This window comes from Narcine bancroftii, chromosome 10 (genome assembly GCF_036971445.1).
Source record: "Narcine bancroftii isolate sNarBan1 chromosome 10, sNarBan1.hap1, whole genome shotgun sequence".
Taxonomy (NCBI): Eukaryota; Metazoa; Chordata; class Chondrichthyes; order Torpediniformes; family Narcinidae; genus Narcine; species Narcine bancroftii.
The window spans coordinates 64329436-64345281 of record NC_091478.1 but is presented as its reverse complement, the minus strand read 5'-3'; the positions used below and the strand labels follow the sequence as shown (position 1 = coordinate 64345281).

The 15846-nt window shown below is 41.8% G+C and overlaps 1 protein-coding gene across 1 annotated transcript in view; it reads left to right on the top strand.

Moving 5' to 3' along the window:
* Positions 1-15846, top strand: part of kifc3 (kinesin family member C3) — a 58688-nt gene that overhangs the window by 15358 nt on the left and 27484 nt on the right. Inside the window, exons 3-6 of the mRNA XM_069901108.1 lie at positions 11535-11701; positions 12352-12492; positions 14368-14559; positions 15659-15832. Of these exons, the coding sequence (XP_069757209.1) occupies positions 11603-11701; positions 12352-12492; positions 14368-14559; positions 15659-15832 (606 nt within the window). The 5' untranslated portion in view covers positions 11535-11602. The remainder of the gene's footprint in view (positions 1-11534; positions 11702-12351; positions 12493-14367; positions 14560-15658; positions 15833-15846) is intronic.

Below are 15846 nucleotides of genomic sequence, written 5' to 3'. Positions count from 1 at the left end.
AAGTTTTATCTCTTTTTTTGTAAGTGGGTATTTTTTTCCAGATATAATGTTAATTTTATTAACTCCACTCTTTATTTTGGGGGGGAGGGTTGGACTAATTTTAAGTTAGACTATTAATATTGTGTTACAATTAACGGGGGGGGGGTTATTTTGTGTAGTTTTCTGATGTAATATTGTAATCATACTATGTTAATTTTTTTTCTTTAAATGTAATTCTCTATTGTATTCATGTTATAAAATTTTAAATAAGGGCTATCGGGCAGGCAGTAAGATCCTGTGGAGGAGTGCTGGAAAACTTGTCTCCACTTCCCGTTCCTCCCAGGTCTTCGTTGGCAACAGTGCCACCATCGCCACCATCTTGTTAATTGCAGAGCATCCTGCATGAATTTTTTGTGCCTGCTGATTAACAGCCTCTTCAAATTATGGCCAAATTTTCTGGTGTTACTAGTGACTGGCACTTACTGAAGTTCCTTTCTTGTAAAAAAAAATCTTGAGGCCTTTATTTTATTTCCCAAGATAAAATATTACAAATGTTGTAAAAACTGAAATAAAACCAAAATTCTGGAATTACTCAGTTAATCAAGTAGCATCTGTGGGTAGAGAAGCAGAAATTAGTGTTTCAGGTCAACGATCTTTTATGGTAAATAGATTAAAGGAAATGTGTTGAATTTGTCAGGTGTGTTCAAAAAAATTCCCAACACTTTATGTGGACTGGCCAATGAGAGGCGAGGCCATAATGGACCTAGTTCTGGGTAATGAACCTGGTCAGGTGGCAGACTTTGGGTAGGGGAGCATTTTGGTGAGAGTTATAACTCCCTTCACTTCAGCATAGCTATGGAAAAGGATAAAAACAGAGAAAATGGGAAGGTGCTTAATGAAAAAAGGGCTAATTACAAAGGGATGAGGCAGGAACTAGCAAAAATTAATTGGAAACGGATGTTGCAGAGTGAAAGCACAGAAGTATCATGGAGGAAGTTTAGGGACCACTTGTGCTGGGTTCAGGATAGGTTGTCCTAATGGGACAAGGAAAAGATGGTAGGAAAAGGGAACCGTGGCTGACAAAACAGGTCGGGCAACTAGTCAAAAGGAAGAAGGAAGCATATATTAGAATATAGGAAGCATGAGAAGTATATGGTAGCCAGGAAGGAGCTTAAGAAATTACTGAAAGTTTCAAAGTAGGAACTGAAGGATGACGAGAAAGAAGATGGGGCTGCTAAAACATGAGGCAAATGTTCCTGGAGCTGGAGCAGGTTGGGAAGGTCCTAAATAAATACTTCAGTATTCACAAGAGAAAAGTACCATGATCAGGGCGAGGTCAAAATAGAACAGGCTTGTGTGCTGGACAATGTGGAGATAAAAGATCTTCCTTAAAAACATCAAGATTGCTAAGTCCCCAGGGCTGGATGCAATCTACCTCTGTGTGAAGTGAGAGATGGCTGGGACAGTAGCTATGTTCTTTGAGTCCTCTTTGACCGCAGGAGAGGTGCCAGAGGATTGAAGAATGGCAAATGTAGTTTTTTTGTTTGTTTTTTTAAAAAAAAGGAAATGGGAGAATCCTGGGAATCCTGAGTCTTATATCAGTGATGTGCAAACTATTGAAGAGGATTCTTAAGGATAGGATCTTTGAGCATTTGGAGAAGTACAGCCTACTCAAGAATAGTCAGCATGGCCTCACGAGCCTTATTGAGTTTTTTTAGGAGATAACATGAAATTGATGAGGGGAGGGCAGTAGATGAGGTCTATATGGATTTTAGTAAGGCATTTGACAATGTACTTCATGAGAGACTCATTCCAAAAGTCGAGGGATGGGATCAGTAGAACCTTGGTTGTGTGGATAAAAAAATTGGCTTGCAGGAAGAAAGCAGAGAGTATTAGAGGAAGGAAAGTATTCTGCCTGGAGGTCAGTGACTAAGGATCTGTTCTGGGACCCCTGCTCTTTGTGATTTTTATAAATGATCTGGATGAAAAGGCGGAAGGCTGGGTCATTAAGTTTGCAGGTGATACAAAAGCTGGAAGAGTTGTGGATGGAGCTGAAGGTTGGATAAGGCACAAGAGGATATGGACAGGATGCAGAGTTCAATCTGGATAAGTGTGAGGTGATGCATTTTGGAAGGACAAATCAGAAGGCTGAGTACAGGGTTAATGGTCGGTTATTTAAGAGTTTGAATGAAAAAAGGACCTTGGGGTTCAAATCCATACATCTCTCAAGGTCGCCGCACAGGTTGATAGGATGGTTAAGGAGGCCTAATGGGATGCTGGGCTTCATTAATAGGGGGATGAGTACAGGAGTAGAGAGGTCATGTTACAACTCTACAAATCTCTGGTAAAACTACACTGAGAGTATTATGTTCTGTTCTGGTCACCTCATTATAGGAAGGATGTGGAAGCTATGGAGAGGTGAAGAGGAGATTTACCAGGATTGGAAAATATCTTATAAGGCAAGGTTAGAAGTGTTTTGGAGTGTAGAAGGATAAGAGGAGACTTAATTGAGGCCTACAAGATTAGGGTGCGGCAGTAGATGTGATCTATATGGATTTTAGTAAGGCATTTGACAATGTACTTCATGTGAGGTATAGATATGGAGGACAGCAAGCATCTGATTCTCAGGGCAGGAATAGCAAATACCAGAGGACATGTGTACAAAATGAAAGGATGGAAGTTTAGGGGAGACATTGGGGGTGTTTTATTTTAAAACGTGGAAATTTGTGGGTGCCTGGAATGCAATGCCAGGGATGGTGGTGGAGGTTGAAACATTAGGTGCATTTAAGAGACTCTTAATCAGCTGCATGGATGGAGGAAAAGTGGAGGGTTAAGGAGTAGGAAGGGATTAGTACTTTTTTAAAAGAATATATGGGTCAGCACAACATCAAGGGCTGAAGGGCCTATACAGCGCTGTAGTGTTCTATATTGAAATGTGTTAAAAGTTGCAGAGAGAAGGGAGTGGGAAGAAAGGTGAAAGGAATGGTGATTCATTAATGAGAGATGGTTAAAGACAATATAGGGTGGGGAGGAAAAAGTGGGCAGGAAAATGTAGACCTGCAGCTGTGTAAATGGATGTAAGAGCAATTGCTGAACTTGATGTCTTGCCCAATAGATTGTCTGATTTGAGTCCTGCCCTTTGCTTGGGGCCACCTTCTGATCAGAATGACATGATGTTTACTGCAGTAAAGACTGAAGTGCCTGCAGTTTTTGGCCATTTTTGAGATTCCCTCCTTCCCCTTTGCAATGATCTGAAATGAATGGATGGTTGCACCAGGAGTGCAGCTGTGTGACCTGCAGAAAGAAGTATTGTTTTGGCTCTGTTCCACACATCAAACTCTTAATAAAATTTTGTCTGCTGTTTTGTTTGTATGTGGCCTTGTGATTTCACCAGGTATTCTGTAGTTTTTCATTTTCTTACAGCCTTCCTCTTCAGTCCATTGAGTGTGTGCCAGCTTTGAGCATTCCCATCAATCCCACTTCTTTCCCTGTTCAATATACAAACGTGCTGGTGAAATTCAGCAGGTCATGCAACAGCCATAGGAAGTATAGGAACAGGAACATAGGAAGTAGGAACAGGAGTAGGCCAAAAATGGCCCATTGAGCCTGCTCCGCCATTCAAGACGATCATGGCTGATCTAATTTATGACCTAACTCCACCTACCTGCCTTCTCCCCATATCCCTTAATTCCTCTATCGTGTAAAAATTTATCTAACCGAATTTTAAATATGTTTAATGAGGCAGCCTCAACCACTTCCCTGGTTAGAGAATTCCAAACATTCACTACTCTCTGGGAAAAACTATTTTTCCTCATCTCTGTCCTAAATCTACTCCCCCGAATCTTGAGACTGTGTCCTCTCATTTTAGTTTCCCCGGCCAGCTCAAAAAACCTTCCTACATTTATCCTATCCATACCCTTCATAATCCTATATGTTTCTATAAGATCTCCACTCATTCTTCTGAACTCGAGCGAATACAATCCTAGACGATTTAATCTTTCATCATGTCAACCCCTTCATCCTAGTAAACCTCCTCTGGACCGTCTCCAAAGCCAGTATATCCTTCCTCAAATATGGAGACCAGAATTGGACACAGTACTCCAGGTGCGGTCTCACTAGTACCTTATACAGTTGCAACATTACCTCCCTACTCCTGAATTCAATTCCTCTAGCGATGAAGGCCAACATTCCATTTGCCTTCTTAATAACCTGCTGCACCTGCAACCTAACTTTTTGTGATTCATGCACAAGCACTCCCAAGTCCCTCTGCACAACAGCATGCTGTAGTTTTTCACCCTTTAAATAATATTCAGCTCTTTTATTTTTCTTGCCAAAGTGGATAACCTCACACTTACTAACATTGTACTCCATCTGCCAGACCTTTGCCCACTCATCCAGCTTAACTATATCCATATAAAGGGTAATCAACATTTCAGGCCTGGGCCCTTCATCAAGGTATAAGCAAAAACCGGTTTGTGTGTTGAACTCGACCCCAGCATTTGCAGACCTTCTTGGTCACTCCACTTTCCCCATGGTCTCTCCGGTGGCTCTGCTCTGTTTTCCTGGTGCAAACATGGGAGGGAACTGGAGCATACATGTGGTTACAGGGAGAGCGTACAAACTCCACAAAGGTAGCACCAGAGCTCTTCACCGAACATGGGTTGCCGGAGCTTTGTGGCAGCCACAGTAATTGCTGTGCCATTGAGTCGCTAACCCAAATGCAATTCTTTCAATGGCAGTCTTCCCAAATCCCTCTTGCGATGAATTTTTGAAGAAATCTAGTATGTTGTTGAGACTGAGTGTGACTTCTGTTCTAGTCTATTCCCTCTCCTTCATCGTGGAAGTTTATCACTTTTTGTATTTTTTAATTCTCAAGCATTTGATTATGTATGAAGAAGGGAATTAATACCAGAAAAGTATTAAAAATTTAACTGTAAAATTAAATGGGGTTTACCCGAATTGCAGTGACTCTTGGCTGTGACACTTGTACACCACAATCTACCACTCCATTTCTCAAAAACAGTGAGCACCATTGAGCCACAACACCCATCACCAGTTCTGTGCTGTAATCCCTTGTTCCAGAATTCTAATTAATTTCCAATTATCAGTCGAACATGGAAACATATGAGGGATTGGGGGTGGGGTGGGAGTAGATGAAGTGAAATCCAATTGCAGGATCATTGAACCTGGTTAGTGTCAGGTTTGTTGAGCTGCAGATGCTACCGTTATGTTACTTGTTTTCACCCTGGTGTTCATGGGGGGAAAAATAGACCAGGGTAGAAATTTTAAGCAATCAGACTAAAATATTGCTGTTTTTTTCCTCAATCCTCAACTCTGCAAAAATGGATTACTTTGAACTTCCTGTGGAGGCTTCAATCTCCATAGCAAGTCTTGCCTTTTTCCTTGGGAATATGTGTGAATGTTTAGAAGTTAATGAAACCATCATTTGTCTGCAGTAATAAGCTTTGTTGGATTAAAATTTGATTAGTTCTATGAACGTAGTCTTTATTATTCATTTTGTTAGAGTTGATATTTTATTTGCAGCTGGAGAAGTCCTTCAGGTTCTGAAGCATTAACTGTGGGAGGAATAAATGACACAGGAAAAGTTGTTCTAAAGTTAAAGGACAGATAGTGAAGCCTCAAACCCTGTGGAAATTAATGGCTGGATGCCCCTGTGGTCATGGATTTTCTCTAACTTTAAGGAGTTTAGAAAACTTTTAAGGTTGAAGGTAGATGAGAGAGAACAGAAAAGTGTAGACTAATTTTTGAGGTGAGGACACATAGGTGAATACTTCTGGGGGACAGCAATGAGTTAAAATTATAACACTGTTGTCTTTGTAAACTGGAGTACAGTTCTCACTCTTAAGTAATAAGCATTAATGTTACTAATCCGGAGTTCAATGGAAGACAATCTGGTAGGTTTTTACACATTAAGAGAATCCAGAGTTGGTGTTACAGGAAGGTGATGCAAATATGAAAGATCAGCCTTGATCTTGTTGAATGTCAAAGCAGCCATTGGCTAATGGTCCTATTTCACCTGTTATTGTGATTGTAAATCATTGAACAGGCAGTCCAAAAGGGCTGTTTTTGACCTTGACAACTTGTCTTTGCATACTTTCTGTGTACTCTTGCTTTCCATGGGAATGTTAACAATCAGATTTGGTACCCAGCCACAATACAAGCATTTAGACGACCAAAAGCCGGAAGTTTAAAAAAATTGTTTGGGAATAGAAGGTAAAGATTGACAAAGGTTGGAACCTTGTCAACTCGTGGTGCAGCACAATGTGTGTGGGGTGAGTGGATAATGCTACTTGGAGAAATATAGATTCTTGATTAGCTGAAGCGGTTGGAAGAGAATGCAGTCTTGGGGAAGGGTGAGACTGCAAGGATAAGATCATTGGAGGCTTGGGGTCAGTACCCATTCAGATGAACAAATGCAACCTGATGTGAGTTGGAAAGCTTTCAGTGTTGGTCTGAAGCCATGTTCCACTCAGACGTTGTGCTCATTTCTGCCACAGTATTTGAACTGAGTCAAGGGCTTAGTTTAACATTTCTGCTTGAATCCTACTTGGCCAGTGCATAAAAATTGCAAAAATAGTTGGATTTATTACAGCAGCTGCAGATGAAGAGGCTTCGGGCAAAGTCTTTTCAGTGGGCCCCAAGGGAGCCCCCGCAAGGAGAGATGTCTGGCAAGAATAAGAATGATCCTGTGGAATTCTCTGCCCATTCAAGCAGTGGAAACTACCTCAGAACATGTATTTAAGACAAGGTTGGATAGATTTTTACATAGTAGGGGAACTGAGAGATATGGGTGGGGGGGGGGGAGGGGAGGCAATTAGCTGGAGATGAGCCTATCATCAAATCAGCTGTGATCCCATTGAATAGTGCAGCAGTCTCAACAGGCCTATGGCCTACTCCTGCTTATATTTCTTGTGTTCTATTTAGTTACTATGCACAAATGCCTACCTTTATCATCCAGCTCTTTAGCCATGAGATGTATTTGACAAGAAGAATGCTCAGATTTAGGAAATGATTATAACAAAGGGCACGGCTGAAGTGAGGGGGAGTGGAGAGAAAGGTTTAGGGATGTTAGGGCACATGAAGGTCAGAAATAATATTGACTGTAGGAGAGAAAAGAATTCAAACAGATGGCTAAAGAAGAGAGCCTTTTCTGGAATAAACCCTGAATTGCTCAAATCAATGTTTCCAGACCAATGAGGAAAGATTTCATAATTTAATTTTAGAAACGCAGTGGAGCAAATAACTGGGAGAACAGTCGGGCGATGGCAACTGTAATGAAACCTCAGGTTAGACTAGAAAGTTGGGAGTTGGAGAGGCCAAGATTGAGGTGAGTATTGTGACAGAGCATTTAGAGGTGGTTTGGGAGGAATTGTTAGAGCAGCTTGCACACAAACATTTTAAAACACATAATTTTTGCAGAATGCTTTTTGTAAGCGGCAACAAAGTATTGACAGCAGCTTGCCTGAGAACATGTGATCTTTGCAGGCAGCAGAGAATATTTTTGCTCTCAGAGTGGGAGGGTGTGAAACAGAGAAGAGAGAGACAGAAATCTGTTTCAAAGGGACAAGCTGGCAAACTTTGGAAGGCTGACTGGTCAAAGGAGAAGACTGGCAGTGTGAAAGATGACCTGAAAGAAAGAGGATCATCAGGAGAACCCTGAAGGGGGCAAGTTTCGTCAGTAAGACTGATTGAAAAGGAATCAGTTGCAGATGTCCTGGAAAAGGAATCTCTCTCTGAAAGCCAGCAAGAACCCTCCTGAGTGGTAACCTGTTAAGCACCAAAGACTAATGAACTTTGTTAATACTAACTTCTGTGCACAGTACAAGAATTGCCTGCAATCAGTGAGATTGGATTGTGATCCAAATAACTTTTCTAATCTTAAATATACATTACACACACCTGTGCTTAGTATTAGAGGGGGGATTAAGCAGTTAGGTTAAGCAGTTAGGTTAAGTAAGTAGTTTAAGTAAAAAGTTAAAGTTTCATTCTGTTTTCTCGTTTAAATATAATTAAAAACTATTTTTGTTGAAGTAACCCTGTGTTGTGGTGCATATCTATTGCTGCTGGTTTTGGGGGTCCTCTGGACTCCGTAACAGTGCCCACACAACACGTAGGTAGAGGCCAGCTGTGGATGTGTTGATGTACATGAGGGATGGTGTGTTTGATTGTCATTTTTAGATAAGGCAAAAGATCAAGTTCATTAACTGAAGATTAAAATGTAAATTGAAATTTCAAAGGAGAGTGTATCATAAAATTTGGCCTTTAGGTATAAATGTTATCAACTTCTTATTATTTAATTTCTTTAATATTATTTAAGTTCTTAGGAGTCACCATCTTGGAAGATCTTTTCTGGACCCAACACACCAATGACATCATGAAGAAAGCACATTAGCACTTCTACTTCCTCAGGAGTTTGCGGAGGTTTGGTATGACAAATTTCTACAGAGGTGTGATGGAAGGTGTGCTGACCAGCTGCATCAGGGGCTGATATGGGAACACCAATATACCTGAGCATAAAGCCCTCCAAAAGATAGTGGACACAGCCCAGGATATCACAGGCAAAACCCTCCGCACTACTGAGTGCATCTACAGGGAACGCTGCCATCGGAGAGCAGCAGCAATCATCAAAGACCCTCACCACCCAGCATATGCTCTGTGCTCGCTGCTCCCATCAGGAAAGAGGTATAGGGGCCACAAGACTCGCACCACCAGGTTCAGGAACAGCTGCTCCTCCTCCACTATCAGACTTCTCAATGACAAACTCAATCAGAGACTCATTTAAGGACTCTTTCTTGTGCACTTCATTGGTTTTTTTTGCTCTCCCTGTGTTGCAGTTTGTTTACATTCTTTATCTGTTAAAAGATCTTTGTTTGTTTTATGCTGTGTACAGTTTATTTTTTGCACTACCAATTAGTGGTAATTCTGCAGCACCTGCAGGAAAAAGGAATCTCGTGGTTGTATGTGATGTCATGCATGCACCCTGACAATAAATCTGATAAATCTAAAGGTGGCATATGCAAAATATAGTTTGGGAAGATTAAATTAGCCAAAAGGTGATTTTGGAAAAAAAAATAGATGTAGGGAAGTAATAGAGATGATTAAGAGTTGGGGAGGTGAGTGTCTGTTGGTGGTGATTTGAATGAACAGATTTTCATTCAGATGTTCTGACCAAGGTGATTCAAACATAATCAGAGATAAGTCTTGCAGGGCAAGCAGGAGGTTGGTGAAAGAAGTGGCGAGGGGGGCATTGAAATAAATAGGTATCATTTTATTTGGCAAAGACTGAACTTGATGCAATCACAAGGCTGTATCCACTCTCCACCCTAACTCTTTACATGATGTTGAAATAGGAGACGTCAATTTGCTAACAACACAAAGCAGTGCTTGGGAAATTCCTGTAAAAGATGTTGAGAGAATTATGTGTAAGATGATTGAGAGTTGTATTAAATGTGAGGTCATAGCATTTGAAGGATGTGGGTACTTGGAGAGCCTGTGGGTTTTGAACAGCAAGTGCAAATAATCTGGGCTACTGGTGTTCAGCCAGTTTGACAGTGACCACACCCCCCCACACCCCACCCCTTGATTAAAAATTTTAATTGGCAGAGATTGGACTTGTTTGAGGTTGTCACTTCATTTGAGATGGGGTTCCAGTTGGCAAAACCTTTGAAGGACAGTTGTATGGAGTGTCACCTGCACACCCAAGTTGCAGAATATTCTCAATGTAGGAAGGAGTTATCAGGTTCTTTAAAGGGATATGTTTGGTTGGGATTAAAACCAGATGAAACCCTAACAAGTAATGTGATCTGGTAGTGGAAAATATCTGTTTACAATTTAGTGCATTAAATTATCACACATGTTCATTTTTTCCATGCCATCTTTTACTGTAACAACTTGCAGAATCATCATTTTATACAGTCAGCAAACAGATATCCCCTGATCCCAAATCACACTGGGGTAAAGACCAGAGGATGCAGCAATATAATGTATTCATTTCAGTCTTCTACAATTAATAGCCCCTTTCAAGTGATCCCAAGAATCAAAAGGCAATCGGCCTTTAAAGTGGCAAGTGTGAAAGGAAAATCAGCTCAACACCAATGTCGGATGACGTCACACCAAGAATTGATGGCCTCAACCCGTAGTACAATCCCTGTTGTCTGCAGATGCTGGCATTGCCATCAGGAAAGTGTGAAATGGGTAATTGCATTGTGGGATTGAAATGACCCAAGTTTTTGCTTGAGTTCAGGAACAAAAGAAGGTATAAACTTTGCTATGGAAAGGTCGCAGTGGGAGAAAGAGAGGAAATAAGTAGCAATTAACAGCAATAAATAGCAATAGTGGACCATTTTTAAACAGTGTGGGAAAATTAGTGGTGCTATAGTGCACAATTTATAAAGACTGTGGGGGGGGGGGAAGCAATGGAGGACCTGACTTCCCAGAATGCCATGCGGCAAAGGAAACCCCTCTATGAATGCTCCATGCATGCATGCAGCTGGGCATACAGCCTTTTCTCTGCTGCATGGAATTCTGGGAGGGCAGGCCCACCATCGCTTTTTAACCACGATACTTATAAATTGTATGCGATAGTTCTACCAACTTTCCCACGCTATTTAAATTTAAGTGCTATAGCACTACCAACTTTCTCACCCTGTTTAAAATTTGTCCGCTATTGCTATTTATTGCTCTCAGTTTCCTACGGTTCCTTATAAAGATTTATATTGTTCAGCTGAAGGGCTCATAATTTATTGCACATCCCTTCACCAGTTTTATCATCTGTCGGAAAGTTATCCGACTTGGTGAGAATTTGGGTTCTGCGCTTCCAAGTTTTGAGGGATGTTTTGAACTGTGTTGAAATTTGTTACAGTGTTTCATGATTTCTGTTCTGGATTTTGGAGCAGTTATGCTTTTACTATTTTGTGAGTGTGGCAAGTGTCTGCATATTAAATTTATTCACTGGTGTCTTGAAGTCACTTTTTTAAAAAAAGTTTTTTATTTTTCACACTATGAACCATACTGACTAAAATACGCACAAACATTTCCCTCTTGAATATACACAGTATCATTTTCTCCCCTTTTCCCCCCTCCGTTCCCTCCCTCCTTCACCCCCCCTCCCCACCCACTCAACGTTCAACATATATGATACATTAAACCCATTAAACAATGTCATCACACAATGAAAATAAACAAGAAAATTATGTCATCTACTTTTACATACTGGGCCAGTTCAATTCGTTTTCTTCTCCTTCTGTCATTTTAGGTGGTGGAGATCCGCGGTAAGACTTCTCTGTTGTGTTCCATGTATGGTTCCCAAATTTGTTCAAATACTGTGATGTCATTTCTTAAATTGTATGTTATTTTTTCCAATGGATTACATTTATTCATTTCTATGTACCATTGCTATATTCTCAGGCTATCTTCTAATTTCCAGGTCACTTTTTGAAGTGTTCTCAAACTTGGTTTTTTTAGAAATAATATTCTCTATTTAGTCCAAGCACTTGGCTTCCCTCCAAGCAAACTTGCCACCTGTCTCTCCTCAGGTTTGGTGACTCCTAGCTTTTCCAGTTTAGCAGAGGAACCCCTTTGAGTTGCCCAAGAACTCATCGAGATGATCAGTTGTCTGCAAGAGGACAAAGTGAGGCTGCAGGAGGAATTGAACACAACTGAGTCAAAACAACAGGGGCTGGGCAGCACGCTGCAATCTCAGGTACCCCGTCACTGCATGCAAACACTGTAAAGACTTTAATTCTTACAAAACTGGCTTTTATTGGTCATCCCTAACTGCCTTTGAGTGTGTTACTAAAAATAATACATCTTTGTACCATTGTGGGTCCTTCTGGAGAAGGTAGTCCCACAATGCACTAAGATAAGAGTTCTTGGGAGACTTCTTATCAGGCCTACCCATTCAAGATCATTAATCTGCCTTGTTAGTAGTGTGGTAGTGGGCTTTCACCCAATGCTCACACTTCTGATGGATTGGATTTCACTTTGGAGAGCATTCCCTTGAATCATACTTGCCTTGGAATGTCTTGGTACCAGGTGATGATGCTTGGAGGAGGTGGTTCTGCTTGTTGCCTTGAGTCCCAGCCACCCTAGTAGTCCTTACTGACTGGCTTGCCCATCTTTTTGCTCTTTGTAAGTTAAAGGCAATGGATGAAAGCATGAGATGGTTGCGTCTGATCCCTGGTGTCATCTCAGCAACTCGTAGGAGTGGATGTGAAGCAGCTTCATCAGTTGCAATTATTCCAGATTACCAAGAATTTCACTTCTATAGCCAAGTGGATGAGTGCTTGCATCTTGCGCCATTCTGCTGAGTTTAGTAACTGTGAACCATTGTCCCTGTCTCCTGTTCAACAGGGCACAACTGACCTTGAGAAGCACTTGGAAATTCTCGTCCTGGAGAATGATCGACTGAAGCAGGAACTAAATGGGAGCCAGCTCCGGTTCCAGCAGCTCCGGGGTTCCCTCCCTGCCTGCACCAACTGCGAGCATAGTAAGGTAAGGGTGAATCCAGACCAGTGTGGCAGAGGAGGTCACACATGGCCCTTTACAGCCAAATAATTTTGGAGCAGGCAGCCAGGAAGCATGCACAGGCAGAAACACTGCGACACTGACCAGAAAGTGGTCCACTTTAGCAATGATGGTAAAGGAGAACTATTGGTCAGGGCACCGGAAGAGAGTGGGATGGTGGAACACAAGATCTTTCATTGGTGCTGTGAGATGATTGACATCCAGGTACAAGAGAAGACAGGACCAGGGTATAACATCTCAACCAAAAGACAGTGACACAGCATTCATTCCCTTGAAACTCCACTGATGACCAGTACTTGGAATGAATAACTGCAGGACTTGAGTTTCAAGTGCCATCATTGAGGGCTTTTGCTTTGCTGAGCTCTTTGGGCTTGCCTTATAGTCATATAACTGTTTACAGTGTGGAAATAGGCCGGACCACACCGATTCACTTGAACAACTCTACTAGCTCCCCCCTCCCGCTCTCCGCCCATAACCCTCCAACCCCTCACAACCATGTACACATCCAACCTTCTCTTAAATGACAGAAGGGACCCTGCCGCAACTATCTCTTTTGGAAGATCATTCCATTCTGCCACCACTCGCTGAGTGAAAAAGCATCGTTAATATTTCTCCTAAAGTTTTGCCCCCTTACCCTTAACTCATGCCCTCTTGTTCCAACCTCCCCTGCCCTCAGGGGAATGAATATATTTATGTCTAGTCTATCTATTCCTTCCATAATTTTAAATACCTCTATCAAATCCCCTCTGTTTGGAGTAGAAGTCTATTGAATGGAGCACTGAAACTTGTGTTTGTTTAAAACTATCCCTAGTTTCTGGGCATTGCTGCCAAACCCAGTGTTTATTGGTGCTCGATAATTGCCCTTGATATAAGGGTGTGAGCTGTCTTTAGCTGGCACTGTTGTTGTGAAGCTGGGTTTCTCACTGTGCTGTTTGGGTGTGGAGAAGAGAATGAAGAAAACTCTCCTGCTGAGGGATCCATTTGCGTGTTCCAGCATGAACTTGAGCCACTCCCAGCACTATTCAGCCAGCCTGGAGGAGCAAGTTGACTTATTCCTGAGTGGGAGGCAGGAGAACTGGGAGCAGTTGCATTGGAATTCTGGCTCCACTATGGAGTCTGAGCCTGTGATGACTGGTTGAAATGAGGCAAGATTTGGACCTGTAGCTCATGACCATTTGATATTGTTGTGGCTGAACCTCTGCATCATCTCCACTTTCATATCACTCCTCTTCCCCAAGTCTTTGCTTTTCCCCTGATTCCTTTAGTGGGCTTGATTTACAGCAAATTCATGGCCATCTGAGGTAGATGGTTCTGAAGGTTTATGATAAATATCTCCACCTCTCATTTCTCAATAGCTTGCTCCTAATGTATCCTCTCTCTGAAGCTAACCTCTATTAAACCTCTATTCTAATAATCCTTGGGAATCTCCATAACTGGAGAATGGAGACACTGTCACTGGGACGAAGTGACATTTTGAAGTTGACTTAATATAACCACATGATGATGAGTTAAAAATATAGCTCAACAAAAGCAGAGGCAAGGATTGGGATGAAGCATAGCAAAACATTAATTTTACTTGCACCCAGGAAAAATGTAAGCACCATTTTCCCACATTTAGTCCTTTTAATGAGGTGACTCCATGGTATTGTTACTGATGTTCTTTCTTGATGGAATCATTGCGCATGGTGGCTGAAATATTTAACGCACCAAACCAGACTGCTCTGTTTCCATCAAAACCATGGAGAGAAGGAAGCCAAACAATGCAACAGAGACTTGTCAGGTTAGCAGTTTTATAGTGCTGCAGAGTGGTGATCTGATCCTACCTTTTCATCTCTGTCATAGGAAAGTTCTCGTTTACGGGAACAAATGGCTGTCATGCAGTTGGAACTGGAAGAAAAGACCCGTCTGCTATCAGAACTGGAGCAGCACCTTAAAGATGTCCTTCAGGATAGAGCTGAGAGGGAAGAGAGGCTGAATAAACGTATCAGGGATTGCCATTTTGCTCTGGCCAAACAGTCCACACCAAGTGTAAAGGTAAAGGCACCGCATTTCCAACCAGCAAGCCAGTGACCTGGAGCCATTGGGTAAGGTGGGGGGGGGGGGGGAAGGGTTGGTTTGCTTCATACCACTGGATATAGAGTTAGTTAGGTTGGATATTGTTAAAGTTAATTCATTAGAAATCTTTAGCTGAATTCCTTAAAAGTAGTTCTACTGAGAGGTAGGTGTGGGGAATTTGTGTGTCTGGGAATGAGTAGGTGGATGATGAGGTGCATCACAAATCTGACTGCCTCCTATTGACTGCGCACTCTCCCCAGGTTGATTGGTTGTGCTCAAATCAAGGGTACTAGTAAAATTGTAACTCCTTCATTAATTGTATTCTGGATTATATGCTCACCTTCAGAGTGAGTTTTGAAGCAACTTTTTGACTCTATTCTGCTGAGTCACAGCTATTGCCTGTGGATTTGAGCGTTCCACCAATCCTGTAGACTCTGGGGCCTCCCTCTCCTTCACAAGATTTTGTATCAGTGAGTAGTTTATACCAATAGGCCTTTTGATGGGAAAGAATAGTGGGAGCCAGAAGGGGAAATGTCCAAATTTGTATTGAAATTAATTGCGAATCAGGAGAAATCCAACCATTGGAATAACCTCGTTTAAAATCTCAGAATAAACCCTTGTGCCCAAGAGGTGTTGATGCTTTTAAGTGCAACTCTCCTCGAGATGTTGCCTCAGTCATTAACCCACTTGCCATTTGCCCCCTCCCCAACCTCACTGGTAAAGCTCAGTTGTTGGGTTCTTCGTCTGGGTAATGAAACTTTGGCAATGTATCAGAGCCAAGCTCATAAAGTAAGGATATGTTTCCATGAGGAAATGCCTTTTCCATAGTCTTCCTCTTCTCTGCCAAATCTCATTAATCTCAACATTTTTCTCTTTCTGTAACACAAGGTTTTTGGCTTTTCCTACTTTAGATCTTCATGATTTTAATAGGACATGAGATTTATTTGCTGCTCTCAGTGCTCGTGCAGACCTTGGTAATTTTTTGTACTCCTAGTACTGGGTGAGTGGCTGGGGTGGAGAGACGCGCTCATTTTGGAACTGTTTTTGATGAATGTATTGAATTAATCCTGCTGTATAGTGTATCACCAAAAAAATGGAAGTTGAGTCATCAAGGATGAAGCAGGATTTAGAAGATGCCCAGACCAGGAATCGTTACTTTCAGGAGCACGTCGATATCCAGAGGCAACTGCTGACTGAGCAGGAACAGCAGCTTCAAGACTCTTGGCGAACATCAGCCCAGCTTCAAGCTCAGGCAAGCTCAGGGTC